This window comes from Neopelma chrysocephalum, unplaced genomic scaffold, assembly GCF_003984885.1.
Source record: "Neopelma chrysocephalum unplaced genomic scaffold, ASM398488v2 Primary Assembly neopelma1_106b, whole genome shotgun sequence".
Taxonomy (NCBI): domain Eukaryota; kingdom Metazoa; phylum Chordata; class Aves; order Passeriformes; family Pipridae; genus Neopelma; species Neopelma chrysocephalum.
This window is the reverse complement of record NW_020897771.1, coordinates 2,140,546-2,164,959: the sequence shown is the minus strand read 5'-3', so window position 1 is coordinate 2,164,959 and position 24,414 is coordinate 2,140,546. Positions and strand designations below refer to the sequence as shown.

General features: G+C 36.4%; 1 protein-coding gene across 1 annotated transcript in view; it reads left to right on the top strand.

Annotated features, from left to right (window-relative positions):
• SLC17A6 (solute carrier family 17 member 6) overlaps window positions 1-11,377 on the top strand; it is a 29,711-nt gene extending 18,334 nt beyond the window's left edge. The window contains exons 5-12 of the mRNA XM_027696322.1: window positions 1,143-1,230; window positions 1,335-1,421; window positions 2,346-2,488; window positions 4,539-4,688; window positions 6,679-6,811; window positions 7,518-7,628; window positions 8,796-8,923; window positions 9,250-11,377. Of these exons, the coding sequence (XP_027552123.1) occupies window positions 1,143-1,230; window positions 1,335-1,421; window positions 2,346-2,488; window positions 4,539-4,688; window positions 6,679-6,811; window positions 7,518-7,628; window positions 8,796-8,923; window positions 9,250-9,582 (1,173 nt within the window). The 3' untranslated portion in view covers window positions 9,583-11,377. The remainder of the gene's footprint in view (window positions 1-1,142; window positions 1,231-1,334; window positions 1,422-2,345; window positions 2,489-4,538; window positions 4,689-6,678; window positions 6,812-7,517; window positions 7,629-8,795; window positions 8,924-9,249) is intronic.
• The last annotated feature ends 13,037 nt before the right edge of the window (window positions 11,378-24,414 follow it).

Below are 24,414 nucleotides of genomic sequence, written 5' to 3'. Positions count from 1 at the left end.
TTTCTTTTCTTTTCTTTTCTTTTCTTTTCTTTTCTTTTCTTTTCTTTCTCTCTCTCTCTTTCTCTCTCTTTCTTTCTCTCTTTCTCTCTTTCTTTCCTGTATAAAATACTGAAATGAGCACGAAACTGGTTACAGGATCTTCTTCCAAAACAGAAGAAGGTGTTTTACAACCTTCTACATATTGCAGCTGATCATCTCAACATTTATGATACCCTCGATATTTGCAAATAGTTATTAAATTTTTTCTAATTTTTGCATAGGAAACAAAATACCAGATTAAGAGAAAAGTGACTCATATATATATTATATATATATATATATATATATAGCTATGCATACATCATAATTGTTAATCAGGAATTTCATAGATAATTATTGTACATTTCATAATACATTTTCTAGAATTTCAATACTGCAGATTTAGCTTTTCTATTGCTGGTTAAAGGCTGATTTTGAAGAAAGACCTAAAAGATAGCTGGTTTAAAATCAAGTCAAATAATATCATTCATTGATTTTCTTTACATGCTCAAGAAGGTTCATTAAAGACAAAGAGAGTGAAAAACTTCTCTCTTAAAATTATATTTCTAAGCTCTTATTTTCTGGTTTTAAAGCAGTGGAACTTTTAATCTGTATTTCCTAAATTATATTTTAAATGTTTGGTAAAAAAAGTGAGGGTTGGAGAAATCAACCCAGCATTCAAAAAACTCCAGGATGTGTGTGTTTTCATCCTTCCTTTGACTCTGGTTCTTGTGCACTAATATTCTTTGTCTTTAATTATTTGCAACTCTGTCCTGGAAGGGGGAGGGGGAGCAAAAGGAAACATGTTTTGTGTCTGTTCCATGAAGCCTCTTTAACGATTTGGAGTGATATACAAAACTCATTTCAGCCGGAATAGATGTTGAAGTTTTTTCTGTGGCTGTGCTCTGACTTTGCAACAAACGTGGGTAGAGCCCTTCCCAAATCTTCATTCCAAAGCCTAACCATGATGATGATGATGATGATGATGATGCTCTGACTTTGCTATAGAAATAGAAAGCATTCTCAATGTCTTGTTTATAGCAATTAAAAGTAAAAACTCATAAAAGACAATTAACTGAGTGACTGATCAGCATCAGCTAACCTGTGGCACCCCCATTCCCCAGGGGGTCACCTACCCTGCCTGCCACGGCATTTGGAGCAAGTGGGCCCCCCCATTAGAAAGAAGTAGGTTAGCAACCACTTCCTTTTGTGGTAAGTAACTTTTGCATCTTTGTCTTCCTTTCATTTGTCGTGTTACAAGTCTTTTGAAACTGAATTTTTCTCCCCTTTTCATCCCCACGTGTCTTGTTTTGTAGGTTCCTATGCAGGAGCTGTCATTGCAATGCCTTTAGCTGGGATTCTAGTGCAATATACGGGGTGGTCTTCTGTGTTCTATGTGTATGGTAGGCATTTTTGCTCCTTTCACTCCAGTATGGTATGACCTTAATCTGCCCTTTCTAAAAATGTCAAAGCTACCGTTAAGAGACCAAAAAAACCCAGGCAAGTGGGACTGTAAATCTAAAAATACAGATTTTTTTAACAATGAAAGAACAGAACAAGGAAAGAACAGAATTTAAAGGGAAGAATAAGTAGGAAAGTAACATTCTCAATAAGAAGACAAGCTGATTCATAGTGAAACTTTCATCACTTTTAGCACAAGCAGTGCAAACTGCTATGCAGATCCATAGGATCTCTACTCACAGTAACTTTGCCCTGACATTTATAAAACTGCAAATTTAGAGTACCTGCCCTGAATAAGTTGTCCTGACTTTTACCTGAAGACCTGCAAAACTTTACTCACACTAGTTGTGCCACGTTATCTTACACTGATGGAAAAGTATGTCCACATTGATGTGGATTAGGGGGAAAACTTAGAGAAATTTGATAAACTACTCAGGAAGTGCATTGTCATGTTGAAAAAAATGCCCCATTTTGCAGGTAAAAGGTTTAGTGCAGTAGTCAAACAGCAGTGGCTTAAAGCAGAATGGAACTTCATTTGCAGTTTGGTGAAATGAAATGGGAGCTGTTTCATTGCATTGCATTGTACAAATTGATGTTAAGATCAGTGAATATTCACTTACAGTGAAAGCATTCTGTAAATGAAGCAAAGACTACTTCATTGTGCTCCAGCTCTGCATGTATTTTGCACAAATATTATTTACAGGATCCAACTTTCTGTTGGAGAGTTATCTCTACTGAGATAACTCAGTAAAGAAGCACTAACAACAATTGCCATTTAAATTTGTTATAATTCTTCACAGATTTTTTTTCCTTGTTTGCTGCTTTACTGTGCATTTCTTTTTAAAGTCTTTCTTTCCATTCCAAAGGGAGCTTTGGTATAGTCTGGTACATGTTTTGGCTTTTGGTTTCATATGAGAGTCCTGCAAAGCATCCTACGATCACAGATGAAGAAAGGAGATACATAGAAGAAAGCATTGGAGAGAGTGCCAACCTCCTAGGTGCAATGGAAGTAAGAATATTACTCACACACTGGTTTTCCTACGAGATAGTAAGAAAAACAAACATCCCCCCCCCCCATGAAGACTACAGCAAAAAAATCAAACACCCTCCTACAAGACACAAAAGCACATTTCGAATAATTGCATTTTTTTGTGGGTGGGAAGATCTGAAATCTGCTGGTGGACTTCTGAGTAGATATTGCTTTTGCACTAAGAGAACACAGGTTCCATCTCCTAGCAGATGACTCATGGAATTTATGCCTCTTTTTCTACTCCGAAGTATAAAAAAGAGATGCAACCACATTTGAAATCGCAGCTTTATTTAGACTTCTATAGTATCTTGAGTCCAGGCAGTTAATTTCCTTCCTGTACAGTAATTTCTGGAAGGGTTTTCCTCTTCCTAAAAGTAAACTGGGGGAAAAGCAATACTGAGTGTCTTTTAAGGTCCCCAGAACATGAGAAAATACAAATCATGACAACTCTGTGTTTTCCTTGCCAGAAAGACTGAGAGTTGCAACAGAGTGTGCTGGGAGGCCCTTAAGAACATTCCCCATTATTGTGATAATATTGCTGCACACGTTATCAAGCCTCTCATAATCTTAGTTCTGTACTGGTTTAGTTCTCAAGAACTGCTAAAATTCAGAGAATTTTCCAGCCACTTAATACTCCTATGATGCTAAATAAAAATTTTCCTATTTCTGTAACTGCAGAAAAGCTTTAGAGTGTTTACTCACTCAAGAAAATTAAAAAAAAAATTTTTAAGTCTCACTTCATCTGCTCCAATTTTTACACCATCCATTCCCAGCAAACCCTCACTACCACTCTTCATTATTTTTTCTGTTTGGTCAGAACACTGGTTCTTGATTGAACTCGGGGATAAATCATTTTTGTCTTAGTAAAAAAACTTTGTTCCAGATTAAATAAGGAACTGAAAATATTACAAAGTAATTTCTTTGATAGCTGATGTTTTTAGGTGTTCTTGAGGGACTGACTGAGCTGATATTCAATAGCATTCAGCAGCATTCATGGTTTTGAAAATCTGATGTGAAATGAGCTACTTCAAAGGATGTCCATACAATTCTAATTTGGGCTGTATAATTTCTGTCTATTTTTCATTGTTGCTTTTTAATTAAACATTTTTTGGAAGCTATGATCTTGTATCAATAATTCATTTGCTTCTAAAATATTTAATCCAAAATTTTCCCCATAGCATCAAGTTAGATTTGCTGGCTGGCTTCTCATTATTTAAGTCCCACTTAATTCTTAGCTCTGACTTAAGTGTAGTTTAATAGGTGTACAAGGTGTTGCATATACCCATCTGTGGGCTGTTTTTCTTTGAAGAAAGGCCATTATTAAAATCAATAGTAATCTAAATTCAGTGTGAAGTGATATTCAAGCACTTATCTGGGTCTGGTTCCTGTATTTGCATCAACACAGATGGGCAGAACCCTGGACTCATGGAGAGGTGCTGGGACTCAGCAGGATTGTACTTCTGCCCATCTGTCTTTTTTTTTTTTTTTTGGTCATTATGCAATTCATTTTAAAAATACAATAAAACAAACAAAAAAATGTATTGAACAAGCAGTTTCAACTGAGGCTTTATAAAAAAAATTACTTGGAATGATGGAATTACAATTTAAATGCTAAAATACATGCTTACAAAAAAATCGGGATGAAATTGTGTAGTTACAGTGTAAAATCTTAGTTCTGTACTGTTGCCTTAGATAGAGAAACATTGTCTTTTGAAGACATATTATCACTGTTTTGGGCTTAGTATGTTCATGTTTACATGACTGAGATAATAGCACTTGTACATGAGGGTTGTGATAAAATTAAATATCACTGAGTTTCTCTGCCTGTGCATTTTGTAGTAATTTTTACTTATGTTTTTAAGCATAAATGTTTGCCCTTTATGGTAAATGAAGTCATTGGAATTCAGAGACATAAAGCTGTGCTTATGTGCACTTGTTGGGGTGTAGGTAAAACAAGGGTAAGAAAAGGGAAGATGGGTAGTTGGTAATGATCAACACGGTAACTGGATCTCCCTTTCTATTGTTTCAGAAATACAAAACTCCATGGAGAAAATTTTTTACATCTATGCCAGTCTATGCAATAATAGTTGCAAACTTCTGTAGAAGCTGGACTTTTTACTTGCTGCTCATTAGTCAGCCTGCTTACTTTGAGGAAGTGTTTGGATTTGAAATAAGCAAGGTATGTAAAAAGAACGTGAAGTCTTTATCTGAACTGAGTAAATACCAGAGTTGCACCTGTGGTATTTATTAGGAGGAGGAAAGAATAGTGTTCTGCATCTTTATCATGGATTTAAGTCTTAAACCTTATTCCTCCCAGTTCCTGTTTCCTTGACCAACACAAATAAGTGAAGTAACAACAAGGACGAGGGATGGGATAAGGGAAGATGGAGGCAGGATGAGATTTAGTGATGATCAGCTTGGGGCTACATTGTGAGTTAAGTGCTCAAACCCAGACCATTCTTAATTAGACAGGTATTAGAAAGGTATCTAGAGACCCATTGCACTTCTGTCCCTGGTGCCCCAGGGGCTGCAGAGTCCCATTGAAGATGTGAAACTAAAGAAAGCACTGACAAGTGTTTTTTTCTTGCACTTTAAAAAGCAGGGCCATCTAATTCTAGGAAAGATAGTACAATTTATCACTTTTCTATATCCCACTTTAATGTACTGAGAACTGCTCCCCCTTTTTCACTTGGAAAGCAGAAAAGACAGTGAAAAAATATGAGATACAGGGATGATCAAAGGTTCCACGTGATTCATATGAAGTTTGGCTCAGACCTGTAAGGTAAATATAAATACATGCAAACAAGCCTTCAGAATGTACAGTAAGCTTTCCACTAACACAGATTTCCTGCTTGTGAAAGTGTGGGGGGCTTGTGCCTTTAGGAGAAGTGTATTCATTTGATGTTGTTCCATGAGGTTCAAGTGACAGCCAGAAGATATCTTTTAAAGTGTTGCTGTATTGTGGAATATTGTCCAAATCACACAATGCCATCCTGCATTTAAAGATGGGCTTCCCTTTTTATCTGGAGCCACTTTAAAAAGCTTTGCTGTGATTGAAATGTCATTCCTGCATGCAATAAGAATGGTCCCATTCTATAGAATTAATTCGGTCATTTTGTTCCAGAAGGTTTTTCTTAGGGTGGATTCGAAGCTGAAGCTTTGTAAACAATGAGAGCAAAGTCAGTTTTCTGACATCTGCTGTGGATATGGGTGCTCATAACTAAATAGTTATAATTTAGTCAGCAACACCTCAGTAACTGCAGTACCACAGTTACTTCGTAGTTAATATCTGGTTTATTGAGAAGAGCATTTATTCAGATTAAGGAAGCTTCCTCCCCCCATATATGTGTATATATATATATATATATATATATATATATATGCCATATATACAAACTGCCTGCATGCTGGTGCAGCTCAAGTGAGGTGTCAGGCCAGCTGATCCACTGTTCAGACAGGAATCAGGCAAAACCCCCTGGGCTGAAGCACTTTTACAGGTATACACAATGGTCAGAATTCCCTATTGGAACAAAATATGGTCTATAAATCTATTATTATATATTGGAACAGCCATCACAAAATCACTAGGTCTCATTTTGCTAGTATGTGTGTATAGCACTTTGAGTATCAACAGTGGATATTTAGTATTTTATCTTTCACCACGTACAGAGTTTTTCAGACATACCTTTTGCCCATGTGAACTTTGGAGCTTGAGGAATCAAAGGCAAATGACAACTGTGCATGTGATGATGATCCATAAGGAATGTGTCCAAGTATGTGAGGTTTGCTGCAAAGCTGTGCTAAACACCAGTAGAAATGTAGCAATTCAGTTTAACATGTTTGATCATGAATTTTCTGAAATGAAAGGACAGAGGAACTGTAAGTGAGGGAGAGAAAAGCCTTTAGCTTAAATATAAACTGTGAGAACAATCTATAAACAAGAAGTGTCATGTCATCAGATATTCTTAAAATCTCTCACTGTGGTTCATAAAATAAAATTATTTCAGGTCACCAGTTTTGTTCAGTTGATAAACCAAGTTAAAACTTTTTTTAGCACATAGCCTGACATTAAAAAAAAATAAATTTAATTAGTTGCTGAATGTTTCAGGAAATGAAGAATCAATGTTTTCTTATGGTTTATGCTTTGCTAATTCTAATTATTATTTTAGGTGGGTATCTTATCTGCTGTGCCACACTTAGTGATGACAATTATTGTTCCTATTGGGGGACAGATTGCAGACTTTTTAAGAACCAGACAGATTCTTTCAACCACTAATGTGAGAAAGATAATGAACTGTGGAGGTGAGTCTTCCCATTTTATTTAAAAGCTGTACAGATTTGATGTCCATATTGTGTTCTGCATAGAACAAACAAATTGCACAGTTTTATGTACTTAGGAAACAATACTTTCTGCATTTTTTTTATGTAGGGCAGATGCTGTTACTAAACAAAAGAAAACATAGTTGTTCTCATTCCCAGTTTCAATACAATTATTTGGTACTGGAAAGAGCATTTAGGTTGTTAAAGAAACAGATGAGCTTTGGGAGGGTAATTTGCTTACTCTTAGCTATTTACTCAGTCTTAACTCCTCATCTAAACACCTTCTGCACTAAAACAGCCCAGCCTACCTGAGGTTACATCCCTGACTTCTGAGATGTTAAAGCCACATGAGCTGTATCCTTGCTGTGATAAGGGCTGGAAAATTCATAAGCAGGTTCAGTGTATATTCCCTTGAGAGGTGGCTGGAATGACCTAACCACATCACAAGTATTTATTTTCATTTCAAAACTGACAGGAAGTAACAATAAATTAGCATACAAATAGTAAAATAAGGATTATTCGAGATAGGAAGAACACAGGTTTTTTAGGAATGGAAGAAATACCTGGTTATATTCTACTCTGAGGTAACATTTTGTCTGTGTTCCTGTGAAATATCACCATATCCTAAGGCCTTCAGTATCTGAGAGGGAATTAAATCTGATGCCTGTGTTTATTTATTATTTCCCAGGTTTTGGTATGGAAGCAACTCTTCTTCTCGTGGTGGGATATTCACACAGCAAAGGAGTGGCTATTTCGTTCTTGGTTCTTGCTGTAGGCTTTAGTGGATTCGCCATATCTGGTAAGATTTTATTACTGTTCTTCCTAAATTATTTTATCCTAAGAGATAGAACCTCTTTGTTTTTATTTATGGATAGTGATTAAAAAGCCCCCTCTCTTTGGAATTCCCAAAGGATATTATTTGTGTTCCCTACAAAGGAAAGTACATTCCGTATTATGTCTTTTACATTAGATTATTTCTACACAAATACTTCAGTCTTTTCCATATTCATTGCAGCAAATTAGACTTTCTTCTCATTAAGATGCTAATATGTACTATAGATTTTTCTTGAAATCAAACATAGAAGACAAATGGACTGGCATTACACAGTGATAGCTGAATTCACACATCTTTGTTTAAATATAGGTCTTTTACTATTTTTTCCACTCTATATTGGTTAATACTTTGTTAGTTTTGTATTATTTTATTAATTTGGGGCCTAATTACTGGATTTTTTTCTGAAGTAAAATTCAGCTGTTCCCCTTTCCTGCTGATTCATCATCCCTTTGCCTTTCCCAAACACAAGTCACCTGACCTTCCATTGTTTTCCCACTGTGATCTTAGTATCCTCTCCCATGCTGGTTCCTTATGTCTGAAATGGGCTCTCTTTCATTTTGTGCCAAACATCTAAACTCTCCTTAATCAAATCTGTCCTTAATCCCACGTATTCTTCAAGGTATCATTCCTGTTTTTCACAACTTGGGAAGTATGTTTCACTTCTTCTCCAAGTTGTCCATATCATACTGCCTGCCTTTTCCCTTTTACTACCTTTCTGTATCCAAAGATTTGTTTTCTGTTTTCACTTACTTTGCTACTTATTTTGGGAACAATTAGTTCTGTCTCTTTAGCTTATTTAAAAAGTTACTGCATACGTTTTCAACAGAATTATACTGCTGGAGATGAAAGAGAACAAACAAATATTTATAAAAATTAATTAATAATTCAGTTGTAGATACTGTCTTTGTACTCCTTTCATTTTACCACTGAAGAACAGAAGGGAACTCCCTTCTACTGGTCTGTGTGACTCTCTAGGAATATTAAAGTATTGTAAGTCTTTTAGAGAAAAAGAAATGCAATTAAGCAACCCCAAATACGTCATAGTAAAATTATGAAGGGATAGCACCACTTTCCACAACTAAAGTAATGGTCTGCTCCTGGTATGAATGTTCACTGACCTTTCTATTGCAGGATTCAATGTCAACCATTTAGACATTGCCCCAAGGTATGCCAGCATCTTAATGGGGATTTCTAATGGAGTCGGGACCTTGTCTGGAATGGTTTGCCCTATAATTGTTGGAGCAATGACAAAGAACAAGGTAAATGGAAATACAGTTTTCAAATCTTCCAGTTTAATACCATTGCTCTCAAGAAAAAGACCTTTCTATAATTCAGCTTGCCAGGATATCCATATTAGAGCCTGAGACTTGCATCCAGGGATGCAAATTTGAAGCATGCAGGACGATGCTCTTGTGGTGTAATAAATTTTTCAAAGAAAGGAGAATATAAATAATTGGAATTCGGACACTCAAATGCTTTAGCTGTGCTGACTAGCACAGTCTCAACCGCTAATTTAAATCTTTTGACTCAGAAGAGTTAGATAGATCTATGTGCTGATCTAATGGAGTGAATTTCCTCTTTACAGACACGTGAAGAATGGCAGTATGTCTTCCTCATTGCTGCTTTAGTTCACTATGGAGGTGTAATCTTCTATGGCATATTTGCTTCAGGAGAGAAACAACCCTGGGCAGACCCTGAACAGACAAGTGAGGAGAAATGTGGCTTTATTCATGAAGATGAACTTGCTGAAGAGACAGGGGACATTACCCAGAATTATGTAAATTATGGTACCACCAAGTCTTATGGTGCTACAACCCAAGTCAATGGTGGCTGGCCTAATGGTTGGGAGAAGAAGGAGGAATTTGTACAAGAGGAAGTACAAGACTCATACAACTACAAGGAAGGAGATTATTCATAACAAACCTAAATATTTGGTATATATTTTGTAGTGTTTGTGATTAAATTCATTGTGATTGTTTGCACACGGAAATAAAATGTGGTATAAACATGTAAACACATATCAAACAGGAAGGTCTTACTGTAAAAAAAAATACATCAAAGTGCAATCTGTATGAGTTGTGACATGTTATCACTTTCATTAGGTTATATTTGTTCTATAAACATTAGAGTTTTAAGGGTTTACTGGTCAAAACTATAGAGGCAATTAGATACAGTATACAAGAGCTAAAACTCATAACTAAAGATTAAAGCACAACTAAGCAACCAAGTTGGCACATCTAATGCTCTTTTAGCAAGCCAAAATTACTTGACCATTAAAAATGCACTTATATATTTGTTACACTGTATTGAAAGAGATTGTGTTAAAGACACACATTTACTCAGTGCAATGTAGGAATTGTGTGTTTAGCCTAGGACAAGAGCTTTCTCCAAGAAGAGAGGTTGAGTCCTAGGCATTTACAAGGATTGATCCAGTTCCCTTCATGGTAATTGTATCAAGCCTAAAGAACAAATAGGGCATATTGTATGTTTATCGTGATTACATGCTGCAGGCTACTCCGTGATGAATAAAGGAATTATTTAGGAGTTTTATACTGAATGTTTGGGCACAAATTCTTATTTCTGTTGTTTACAGAACCTTGTGAAATTATAGATATTGTCATGTTCTTCCCTGCATTTATCAACTAATATAAAAACAATATATAATATTAAGTCTGACTTTTCAGGCACACCGTCAAATCCCTCTATCAAAAAACAAGCTTTATGATTCTGTTCTTTGCAGTATATTTCAAATTTGTACTGGTGTCTTTAGAGAGAGAAAAAAATCAATATAACATAGAAAAAAATATAGTCTTTTACAAAATTCCAAAGAGAAATTTACTATGAGCAAGTAGCCCTATGGATGCATTTGTTTTGCAGAATATTTTGAAGCCAATAGAAGAAACAGAGAATAATTTAACCCTTATCCTTCCCTTAATAGCTTTCATATTTTTACACATCGTGCCACAGTTGTATACATAGATATAAGTTTATTGAAGATACTGTAATTATAGAAAATGTTGTTATTTTAGAAATCCCTGAAATAAAAGATGTATTTGTCTTTCGATTAAACCTAATAATAATGGACACTGAATATGAGTAACCTATAAACTCACAATAAACCAAAGTGGTAAATAACTAGTGTTGGGTTGAAAGAAGCCAACAAGCATCATGCTTGTCTTTTTATCATAACTCAACAGTGACTGCAACATTAGTGTACCAAGCAATAAGTGCAATGCATTATGAAGTGCATAATCTTCTAGACTATATATTAACCTTCATTTAGCTTGTTGTATATATTTGGGGTTGTTGGGATTGAGCCAAACCGAACCAACTGAAGTTAGCAACACCAGACCACTTCTTAATACTCTAAAATGACAACAATGATCCATTTCTTAATTCAATCAAATGATTATTATTGTATGTAATAATCCATTCTGGATTCTTGGTCTGTTCATTGTATTGTGCTAGTGATTGGAAACCCTGCTACCGCAATATACAACTTGAGGATTGTTTCTTCTCCTTTTTTTTTTTTTTTAAATGCAAACCATACCTTGACCTTAAGAAAAAAAAAAGTATTTTGCTTTGTGCCTCAAAGTGATGTAAAACGTGACCATAGCTTTTGCTGTGTTTAATGAAAAAGATGTGGACTGTGTCACTTTCGTTGCTGCAAAAAGTGTTAATAAAATGCTCTATTTATCCTTTTATATAAAAAGAACCACCATGGTTTCTTGTAATTTTTAGATGCGTTTTAATATAGATGATCAAAGTAATAGTCACTGCAGAACAAATTCTGCTATCAGATTCTATCAAATATCAAATTCTGCTTGTTCCTCCTCTTGTGAGGATGGCTTGGCGTAGGTGTGGAAGAGAAAGGAGCAAGAGGATCAGTGTGACAGACAATACAACAAAACTGGTAAAGACAGACTAATCTGTGTTAGCTAAAGAGCTGGCATAGATCAACACTCTCTAAAGAAAAAGAAAACCAGCACAGACTAGTGCTTTTGGAATTTTTCCCTTTTCTTGTTCGTGCAACAAGACTCCTTAACTGAAAAGTGTTACTTTCCATCCATTTTTAGACAAAGCCTACAGCACTCAGTGACTAAGAAATTCTATAGCAAAAGTATTTTTCTACAAAAATTACTACTTTTCAATGATTTTCTTTCACCAAGTAGAACAAAGTAAAAACACCAAACTGAACAGAAGGCTTCAAAACTCCAACCAAAGCCAGGCCCAGCGTTTTTCACCCGTAGGCTGATTATCAGGAGATGCTGAGTCAGTTAACAGGCAAAGTTACTGCTAATTCTTTTGCTGGGTTGGTGTCATGTTGCCATGGAGATTGCTGAAAGATTCAAAAGTGGGATAAATAGGGGCTGTAAAATTACTCTTGTATTTATTGTGGTGAGAGGACAGCTCAGAAAATGCAAACTAAATTAAAATCCATTCATCTTAATTTTCAGTCCAATATTAGAGTCTTGGAATTTAATTAACGTTAATCTTAGAATTGTTTCAATAATTTCCTTTCATTAAGTGTAGGTAATCTTTTTTTTCTTATTAGCCTGACACCTTTTAATCACTTAGAACAAAGGAGAGACTTTAACCCAGGCATCAGACACTGTACTGTTCAGCATCTGCCACTCAGTGAGAACTCAGCACTTGCCTGTAAATGCTACACTACTCTAGGAACCTCCACATCCTCTTTTTAACTTTCTGCTTCTGCTTTTACTCTTTCACTTCCTCCTTCAATGGCAGAGCAGAAGAATCCATTCTTCTGGGAAGGAATAGGAACGTGATAGTTTTTAAGATTTTTACTTTTTCACGGACTCCGTGTGAAAATACAGCAAGCAATCATCAGGAACATGACTGAGAAAGAAAGAGGGGGAAGTGAAAAAAATAATTGGGTTCTTCAAAGACAAGAAGCAACAGTTGGATCTGCTTTAGGGAAAAGGAGAGTTGAAGGGACATGACCCTTCATCTAAACTCCTACATTTCTTCTCAGTAAATAGGTTTATGATTCTGCCTTGCTTCTTCAGTTTCATAAAGTAGCATTGCTAAATATACCTGTTCAGCCTCTTCTGAGCTGTGCCCTTTCTGCTCAGAGGTTTCTCTTCTGCACTCAGATTCAAAGACTTGCTCTGCAGGTGTGTTGCACTTGTACAGTGTTGTGTTCCCTTTTTGGGACTCTCAGCAGCTCAAATCACCTCTGTTTATCAGACTGTGTTCAGAGGCACTTGGTAGTTTTGTGCTGTCACCGATTTCTGTCCTGTTCCACTATCTGGTACTCCCTGCTCACTTGCTACGTTGAAAAAAAAGGAAGAGAATTGTTACTCGTTTTTATTTATTGGTTACTTATCTTTTCAGTGAAGAACAGTAAGTAAAAGGAAGGAGCTGAATCCAGGCTCCACTAAAACTGTTAGAAAAGCTTTGCAGTCAGATGAGCTAGAATAACACCTCACATGTTCACCTTTATGTCCTCAAATGATTCCATATAGACAGGACCAGTCAAACGGTGACAACTTTTAAAATATTTGAATCTCCATCAGTGGGATCCCTTCTGTTAACACATACTCTTTGTTGCAGAGATAAAGCCATCACAAAGTGCTCTTTGCTTTCAGAGGTGATCATGAAATTCAATTGACCAAATTTCATAAAAACACTTTTCTATGGGGAAAAAGAAAGCCTCAAGGTAAAGGCTGAATAAAAGTTACAAAAGAATATCTGCAAATATGAATGAAATTCTATTTCAGCATGAAGCTAGGAATAGGAATGAAGGTGGAAGTCAGAATAAATGTCACAGTTCAAAGCTGTACTGTAAGAAAGATAACATCACAGTCTCAGTTGCTGCCTCTGAAAGATGAAATGTTTTGTTCCTTTCATGATAAGCTGTGAAAGAATTTAAAGGCTAGTCTCAGTCTAGATTAACTACTTAACAGCAGCTTCTTTTGTACTTATTTGGAATTTGTCTGTGTTTTTTGGTTGAACAATTTTCAGTGCACTGGGAGATTTAAGAGTAAATAATCAAAGGACCTAGAACTAGAGTCAGATATTTTAATTAGATATCTATGTATGTCCTCTCTATCCAGCTAGTGTGTCTGATGTCACTATTCTAGCTTTGCTTAACACCTCTTCACTCAGCTGTAAACCAAAGCTCAGCAAAGAATGAAAGGTATTATACATTTGGTTATGAACCACTATGAAGGCTGTGTACTTACTTATACTGAGGTCAAGTGCTTAGGCAGCATCTTTCATGTTTGGGAATTAATGTCACAAAATGATTGTTGATAAATGCTTCCTTGGTAAGACTTTTAACATTAGAAACATATAGGCCTTCCAATTTTTGTTTTAGATGAAGCCATATTCTCTTGAACACCATAGGTGAGACATAAGAAAACAATAAAAAAATCAGCTTTTGAGCAAGAATTCAACCTCTGGAAGGCTCTTATCTGTAGGAAAGTAGGTAGAGAATAAGTATGAAACAGATGTAATCTCAGACACAAAATATATGGCTGAGTTAGAAATTACAGGAAATAAAGCATTTTAGGAAATCTAAGGAAAAGCTTACAGAAGAGCTGATAAATCTCACTTTTCCAGGTAGTGAGGTTTGGATTGGAAGGGACAGTGAGAACAAAAAAACACTTACAGGCCTTCATTGCCCCGAGCCTCCTGCTCTGGAACCCCCACTTGCACTCCCAACGAAAAATGATGCTTGGAAGCAGAAAATGAACTAGATAAGAAAGCATTTAAACAATAAAGTATTGCATTGTTAAAATTGGAAGGCTGCCTTTTAATTAGAGTTTGTGTTGTATAATCAATTAAATGTGCCAGCCCTGGCTTGATGCCACCAATGGCCCTGACTAAATGAGTCTGTGAGGAAGACACAATAATTTTCTTCAAGGTAAACATCAGAACAACCAACAAAACTGTTAAGTGCTTTCAGTTTTAATCTGGAAGGTTCATGTGTCATCTTCTTTTTTGTAAATGTTGCTTTGTGGAATTAAAATAGAATCAAATAAAGAAAACGTCAACTTTTTTTCTCGGTTGTGTTTTTCTGTGCAACTATGTCTGGTCGTAGGGTCAATAAAGAACAAACTGTTTACCCTGCACAGGTGAAGCACCAAATTAAAAGTGGTGTTGGAAAAGATGCTTTTTGGCACAAGTCTCACAGAGCAAACCACAAGGCAGCACTGACCATCTAACTCAGTCTTAGGAGTCCTGAAGGTGATGGTTCACAATGGTTGTTTCTTGACTGGAAATGTGATGGGACTGTGATGAAGTGGATTGTCTGTGCTTTGTGAGTCAGTATTCTCCATTGCATTAACATGCAAATCCCAGTTACTGTTGGCATATGCCCTTTAATAAAAAAAGAATAATAATAGTCTCAGCAAAAAGTCTAAAAAAGAGCTAATTCATATATCATGTTTATATACATGCTCCAAAAACTTTTCAGCTCATTTTAAAAAACCTGAAAATGAAATACATTAAAAAATTAATTGCACACATTAAATGTCATTTTAAAATATGTGTTTCAGGAAACATACTTTTGATTTTTTCCCACATTTCTCAGTATAACTCAATCATACTTCCCAATTAAAACCATTTCTCTCTCATTTTTATATACTGAACACATTCAGCAATGAATGAGACAAATTAAAATCTAAGAAATCAGAATAACCTCATTGGCCCAATTTCTTCAAAGGACATTTTCTGTGTGTCTGTGTTTCATATGAGTAAAAATAAAAAGTTGGGGTTTTTTTTTAAAGCTTTTCTAGTTCATTTATTTTCTTGCCTTGGAATATCTGTATTAGCCTAGAAACTTGTTTATACAATGCCAAACCATCATTTACTCTTTGTATCACTAAATGTAAGTACTCCATGTTTTATTTAGAATAAAATCCTTTGGGATTATCTGTGGTTTATTTGTTCCTGTGCATCAATTTGACTTGAGAAGACCCAAAAACTACTTAGCAGAAAACACACATGCTGAAATAATTTTTGTGGTGTTGAAACACCAGTACTATTTAGCATTTAACAACTGGCACTCTTTTGAGATCTATTCCCTAAGTGATACTTGGATGCATAGACCATGATACTTTGGAGAATGGTGTGCTATCCTCTATGAAAACACCCAGTTCTGCTCCCTGTGAGGCAACGTGTTGTGAGGACACTGATGTCACTACAATGAAGACAAACCAAGTCACTCAAAATTGTCACTGTCATGCCTGTGGCTGATCACTGCTGTGTGACAGCCGCTCTGCAAGCACCGCGATTCTGCTCTGGAACAGTCACCACCAGGCAGGACCTTACCCACAGTGCTTCTTCTCACTGGATTTCAGCCTATATCCCCATTTAAAAGGATGGAAGGACTGAAGCAGAGAGAAGGCCCTTACTATATTTTCCTCAAACTCAGAGGTCCTGGCATTTGTTAGTTCTCTGTCAGAATGAAAACTGTGCCTGCACGGGACTTCACAGTGAAGCGGATCAGCCTGGGAGGAGTCCCGGGACACAGCTGCAGCTGCAGGGAACGAGCCTCTCACATCCCAGCAAAATGTTCAAATCCTTCTGCTGCTGGATTGATCTTCTATAATCTCCTGATCTCTACTGTTTACTTAGCATGAGTTGGAGAGAGTATTTGAAGCAAAGAAAAAAGAAGTCTTTGTGACACAGGGCAGACAGGGGAAGGTGTGGTTCCTGCTCACCGAGGGATGTGTCCGTGTCTGCCTGCCTTGGTGCCCACAGGGGAGATGTTCCAGATGTTTTGGCTCCAGCATCAGTTAAGTAATACACCTTAATGCTCACTTAAGTTGCTGTCAGTTGTCAAAAAGGTAAGTCCCACAAGAAAGACAATCCCATGAAATAACTAATTAAACGGCCTAGAGGCATGTGAGGAAAAAAACCCCTGAGGTGACTAATAAGCAAACCTGGAGGCACTGCTTGGAAATGCTTATTTTCTTTTTAGCTATTGGTTGATTTCATCTTGTGAACATATCACTTTCAATTGTGTTTTAAAAATAAAACAGTGTATCATATGTAAGTTGATTTGCAGCAGTATTTTGGTAGCGTGGTTCAACCATTCCCTGTGGGATTGCTATTTCCTCTCTTGCTTCTTTCATTTCCAGCAACTTTGGCTTTCTTTGCTCTGCAATGAAATCACAAAACACGTGATTCATCCTGGAATAATCTCACAAAAATAATCCCAAAGGCATACAGAAAAAGAAAGGTGTGAGAAAGAATGAGACAGAAGAGAATCCTCCAGCTGACTATGGGGAGAGATTTAAAGGTCACCATCAACACAGGCTGCAAAACCAAACATCAGAAAATACAATAAAATCAATTAGCAAAATTGTTGATGTGTGAAAGTTAACTATCTTAATAACAGAGTATAAACATGTTATGTCTTCAAACACTTTTGGGCAACCTCATTCGCTTTCAAAATAAAAGGTCTATGTAATTTTCCTTAGGAGTTAAGATTTCCTTAAAAAGCTTTTTTTGTAAGTAAATATGTTACAGTTTATATGAACAAAAAATGTTTACAGAGTGGCTTGAAACCTGACATCCCATTAAGTGTGGCTTTGCTTCTGTTGCCTGAACAGACAGTGCAGGAGCCACTGAGCCCCTGTATCATCTAAAGTGAAATGGTGTTGATCTCCCAGAGAAAAATGCTGGAGTCCATAATTTCATTTGCTGTGTGTGGCCATTAATTTGAGATTAATAACAAAGTCCAGGAAGAAATGGAGATGAATTATTGATCTGCTTTTGGGCACTAATTAGAACAGGTTTACAGTTAATCTCTAAAGCACTCTTTGTCTTGCATGCAATAAGAAAAACAAATTTAATTAGTCTTCTGTTGTTCTTGTGATTTATTGAATGTATGACAACAAATCAGCATCATATTCCTAATAAGGCATTTATGAATGGACATTTTGGATTGCAGGCATCCTCCTCCTTAGTCCGTATCTGTAAGAAGAGCAGAGGTTGTCCATAACGACTTTGACAGCAGGCAGGGTTTGGGGTAAATTTAGCAATACACTAATATTAGATTTGCAGTAGATAAAATGCTTTACTAAGAAAATACAGTCACACTTTACCATTAGGATTTGATCTCAGGTGTTGAGTAACCTGTAACAGTGCCACATTACCAAGCAAGCAAACCTAGATTTTACAGCAAGTCGTCTGTCAGGAGGATCCTCTCTTACTAATCTTAATCCTAAATCTGCCTGGAGGTGCTTAAGGAAAGACTGGATGTGGCACTAAGTGCCATGGTCTGGTTGACATGGTGCTGCTCAGTCCAAGGTTGGACTCAATGATCTCAGAGATCTTTTCCAGCTGAATTGATTCTGTGATTCTGTAATTCATTTAATATTATTTTTAAAAGTAACATATTTTAGATGATCCTCCACTCTGATATGACACCCAAAATGTGACGTAATGTACACATTAAACAGAAGAAATGAAGGTTGTCATGAAATAACAGTTCTAATTTCTTTGCAACTTTTAAAGCTCTATTAATGCTAATTAAATTCACCTTGCAGTTTTTGCATTACCATTCACTATTACCTTGCTACTTAATGTTGTTGGATTTATTAAAACTTTAAGAACAGAAAATCAGAAAATCATGTCTCCTTTTTCTCTTGAGGCTTTAAAGCAGGTTTAAGTCCACGGAGAGAAGAATAAACCCACCTTGTGATTCCTCCTGCCTTCTGCTTCCTCCAGACAATGCTCAGACCTCAAACTGAGCATGTGCAACAAACACTCTCCAAAAATTCTGGTTGCTACACTGTATGTTTATGTATTTATATATGTGTGTGTGTGTGTGTGTGTATGTGTGTGTGTTAAGTCTGAAGATTGCAAAAACAAGTACTAGCAGTTGGGAGACATCATAATTAAAATCTGCATGTACAATCCTTCCCCACATACACTGTGAAACAATGCACAATGAACTAATGTATTTTTCCATGAGATCTCCATGTCAGTACACAAATTAATAACATAACCTAATAAGCAGCTATTGAACATGCTGTTTTCTCCTCCTTCTTCAGTGTTATCACCCCATTTAAATCCTGATTTGAAGACAGAATGATTATTTTCCTTGATTACTCTTCAGTAGGACTCATCACTGCAGTGTCCTGATGCTTCAGACATTGATCCCCATGTCCTCAGCACCTGTGTAATATGAGAGCTTTGACTGCATACTTAATAGAAAACAAGATCAAACCCTGAAAATTATAATTAATTTATAGGGCACTAATTGGGGAGTTTTTAATCCTGATTTTTAAGAGCAATTGGTGATAAATGAAACTACCAAAGTTTATAATATAGCCTCCATATCATCTGCAGTTACAAATTCTCTGATGCCATCAATCAGATGCATCATCTGAGCATAATCAGACTTTCTTCTCTATCCTCCTAGAATATTTAATATCTATAATATGTTCTGCTTCTTTTGTTTAATAGCTTGTTTATTTTCAGTTAAGAAGTTTTGGAATAAGAAAGAAGGAAATCACTTCATTGGAGTGGCATTCAACAGCCACAAGTAAAACATCATCTCCCTTTCCTAGTTAGTTGCTGGCAATCCTCTGCCTCAGTCACCACATGTTTTTCAACTGATGCAACAAGTTGCTTTTTTTTCACCTACAGAAACCATCTCCTGTGTAATCAATCAAGCAATGATCTTATGAGAACAGCAGTGCCCAACACCCAGCCTGTGTTCCTTGACTCACCATCCATCAGCCCAAATCTGCAAACTGCAATTACCAGTGCAAATCTACAATCTTAATTTCATTTGGTTCCTTAACCCAGAGGTTAAGGACAGCAAAATTGTTGTCTTTTATCTACCCAATCTTTCCATGTGGTTGGTCAGAGCAGCCATAAAGGTCTACATCACCCATGGAATCTTTTTCACAGGGATTCCCCATGGGCTGGAACTCTGCAAGCAGATAAATACATTTCAGTACAGTGAAGTGGGGCATCTTTTCCTGAATTTCAATAGAGAAATGATTGTACATGCTACTCTGGAGCGCAAACATTTCAAAGCATGCTTTCAAAAGCTTTCAGTATTACATGTTGATTTAATTGTCTAAATAAGTAATTACCAATTTCTGGGAGGTTTGCTTCTTACTCTGTGAAAGAATATTGTAATTTTTTCATGTCTATTGCAGAAACAGAAAAAACAGGATGGGACATATTGATAGAAACAAAGCAATAGGGTTGCAAAGAGGCAGTTCATACAACTTTGGGAGAGCAGCTCTACTGTCTTCAGGTGATTCAGACCAGTTCAATAAAAGTAAGTGTGTCCCCTGTACATCTGCCATTTAAATTTTGGAAGATTTCATTTGTGCCCATTTTTTATGAGTCAACACACATTGAATAAAAGGTCAGGCAAAAAACCAAGTAACAAATCATTTTGAAAATGCATATAGTGAAACTGCCAAACTACTTTATAAAAGACTTCTGTCTTCAAATATTTGGGAGAATTTTCCTAGCTATTTACTTAGAAATCAAAACCTTTATGCACATTAAAGTAAATGTAGGGAAAAAAACGCTTGAACAAACAGTGAATCATGTGCAGTTCAGTCTAAAAAAGGCAACTCCACAAGGAGCCACTAGAGTATAAGAAATTTCAGTTATTTGTAAATTCATGAGAAATATAGTTAGTCAAATCCAGGCAATGAAGGGTTCTGAGCAAAAGGGGGAAATTGTACAAACTGTACAACTGACAAAGAACACTTTGGCATCCAAATACTGAGAAAAATACCGAATATAAAATAAATAGCAACTGAGAATACAAAAATAATTTTCTATCTCGCAGCTGCCAATCTAGTGGTGAAGTACATAGTTTGAAGATGTAGTCCTTTATTTACATAAAGAATGAAATGCTTGCTAGAGGCTTGAATTATGTCATCTATCTGTCTTTGGTATTTCTGAGTTGCCTCCCTGTCTTTTGGTTAATAATATCTGTTTCTCCAAACAACTACTTTTAAAGGGAAAATTAGCTCCATTTCTTGAGTACACAAAAACCAGCAGTGTGGCTACTGTATTAGATAACAGCAAAAATGAGCTGGCAACATGACATGCCAAACTCTTCAACTTCTGTCTACTCCTACTGTTGCACACTTCTGACATGTGTCTCACATCCTGTATCTCTCATTCCTGGAAGTGGCCAGTCCACCCACCCTATGTCAAGTTGATTAGATATAGAATCATATGCACCAAGAACAAGCACCATGGGGAGGGGGCTTGGAACTGGATGATATTTAAGGTCCCTTCCAATCCAAATCACTCCATGATTCTACGGTAGGAGCTTGATGTGATGACAACTGTTAGGATGTTCCTTCCAGCGAGATGAATTACTTTCAAGATTTTCAGATAGGCTACGTTGCTATGAAGAGAAATAATTGCCTGATCAAAAATTTTAAACACCATTCAACATCAAATATGGCAAGTGTGTTGAGTTTCACTTTTATTCTCTCACAAGCACCCATTTCCCCTGTATTGCAAAAGCTTGTGAAACCCAATTTTCCTCCCTTTTCTTCATTTCAAAATCTTACTGTCGGGACTCTGGCATAAAAAGACCTTGCAAATAGATAGCAACCTATTTTTTTAATCTTCACCATCAAAATTAAGTATGCATGCTTGACTTCCTCTCCATCCCACCAATCATATGCTCTGCTAACAAATTTGGCATTTGGAAGGGAAAGGATTAGTCACTGGAGCAGCGAGGGAGAACTAAGGATTCCTCAGAAAAGAAGTGCCTTCAAACCTTGTGTCTGCTACTCATCACTCCCTTCACATGAGGATTCAAAAATACTTGGCGTGTTTAATGGCAAGTTGCCTTTTTAAAGATAAAATTATAATAATAAGGCCTCTCTGACAGCTGCCCCGTGGTTTGGAATATGAATACTGGTCCCAGGGGAGGCAGATGAGAGCCCAAAGTGCAGATGAAATGGGGAGAGGTGAAAGGTTACTAGCTTGAGATGTGTCTCCAAAATGTATCTTCACAGATCTTTGCCACATAGCTATGCTGTTATATGAACATCACTGTTTTAGTTTTGGAGTTGGGTGCTCTTTAATGCAGAGTATATATAAAAATATAGATAACATAGTCATTATATACGTGATAGACCTGCAATAGCATTTAGCAATCTTTAGAAAAGATTATGAAACATAACAAAGAAAATATCATTAAGTATTATAATTAGGTGGTGGATTAATTACACGGAGAGGAAAATCTTCAGACAAGTTTTCTTTCTTCTGTTCATAAATTATTTTCATATTTACCCAAATCAAGTGCTGTTATAAAATCCTAATTTTTCTGCTGTAGTCAAACATTGGCAACCACCAGTAATAATTAGCCAACTAATTTTACTACATGGACAGCCTAGGAATAGATATGCACTCTCATCCTTGCAGCATCAGATACACAGGACCTGTGGAATCTTCTGGGAGCCTCTATCAAGACTGGGGACTGGGATACGCTGTGATATCACCAAGAAACAATTCCATTATGCCCAGCAGAACACAGTTCCTTTAGCAAGAGAAGAAGAAAGCTGAGTCCCTCTTTGCTCAGGCTGAGCCCTTTTTAGGATGGCAACATACAGTACATATAATTTTTAGTGGCAGCAATGTACTGTCCGAGGATTTACACACCCCTGACCCCGCACAAGGTCTGCTAAAATCTCACACAATATGATTGTTTCCTCTTAAAGGTGGTGATACTAAGTAAATATATAATGGAAATATTCTTAAAAGAACATTTTAATTGAGAACTTGACATTTGGGAAGTACATGAGTTAGGGATGCTTCTCAAATTTTGATTTGTGTATCTTTCTGTACGTGTATGGTAACATTTTTCAAGGATCAGTTGACACATTTTGCATTTATTTTATACAAAAAATGTACAGAAGGACAACATTGCTAAGAGCTCAAAAGCTGTTTCAAATTCTGCTTTTTCAAATATTTGAAGACCTAACTTATTCTCTACTTAAACAGTATTTTTAATACATTTTTCCACGATTTTTTTTTTGCAATATTTTATATTGATATTCAGTAAAAGCTTTTTCATCCAGAGAAACATGCTTTTATCACTCTGAGCCTGCCAAGAGGTCCCTGCAGCACTCAGAGGATGATCAATACTGTAGAAAACATCAGACACATCTCACTTGTTTCTTCTCCTTAAAGCACTAGCACATGGTGTATGTAACCTGATGCCTGAAAAATTCCCACAATGTCACGATTTCTGACAATTCTTGAGTGGGAGGAGAAGATAAATAATAATTAATTAGTAGTAGTATCTTTTTCTCTAAATAAAATTCAATGCAAGTTTGGAAAAAGAAATACTTGTTAGAGAAATACATAGAAAGAAATACATATTAGAGACCCCTGAGTAGAGGCAGCTACTATGTACAGTGGGCACTGTCAGCACAGCTAATTTCATTACTGGAACCACCTCAAGAGAAAGATTGTGGACTTATATAAGGAGTGACATCAGATCATGTCTCAATTCTGGAAAATAATGCAGCCTTTTAAATCTAGCAGGTGGCAGACTGGCATGTTGACAAGGAGAAAGACTAGAAGTAAAAGCTAGTTTATTTTTAAAGTCAGAATTCTCTGTTCAAATTCAGGGAGACGTAATATTTTCTTTTTTTGTTTCCTTTGCCCTCAGCCAGTTTGGAATTTACATGGAGGCAATTGTTCTAGGTTCAGGTGTGGCAGCTCTGGAACCTGGGAAATTTAAATTTTATTATTATTCTAATTTATTTATTATTATAATTTCAAGTTTCAGGTATGAAATTGTGATAAACCTGAGGAAAAAACCACCAGTACAAGTACAAATCACTGTGAATGCAGCACTTGTCATAATATTTTTCGTCAAAGGAATATTGGAAAAAATATAAGCAATTGTTATTTCTTTATGCTGCTTTTGAAATGCGTTCCTTTGGCACCTCTCCCACTATGTGAAATGGCTGGTCACTTGGCACACATTTTGGAGATAGGATGTGGAATGTGCTGGGCAGAGAGATCATCAAAGGTCGAGCAATCTCACTCCTGTGACCGTGCAGAATGGCTGATTCACCTCTTTGGGTCCATGATGGTGAGCAGAAGTGCAGAGAGCAAAAAAGAAAGATGGGGCTGCAATACAGCTGATCTAATATTTTTTTTCAGGATGTTACCAGAGCTACTGATTGTTTATGTGTTACCTGAGTGATCTCAAAGAGCTCTCCACAAAGAACAGAAAGCATTGTGCTCTCTTACAGGTAGGAAAATCCAAGGACAGCAAATTGAAAGGACCAGGACATGTTTCCTGGCAGAGCTAGGAACAGAACCCAGTTTCTACTTCCAATGTACTGTTGAACTCTGCTCCTTTTTGGTGAAGAATTAAAAATAGACACATACTTGGATTAATTGGATTGATTAATTTCAGCACAGTTTGATTATTGATTCTGATCTTTACTCATCAGAGTCTGGGAATTGTGCCTGAACTGCTGGGAATTACACTTAACAATTCTCTACCCTCGTTTCTGCAAATGGGACTTCTGTAACATCAGGCTGTGAGTGCTGATGATGTTCAGCAATTCACAGGATCTAAAACCAGTTCTAAATAATTTGATGGGGAAAAATGTTTCTCTGTCTCGCTTTTGAAGATTCCCTTCAAGGGCACAGACTTGTTTTTTTACTTATTTCCTTGAAGCAGTGAATTGTGAGAAACAAAACTTTAGTGGGCACTTCAATAAACCACTTTGAGCTTCTTAGCTTTGCA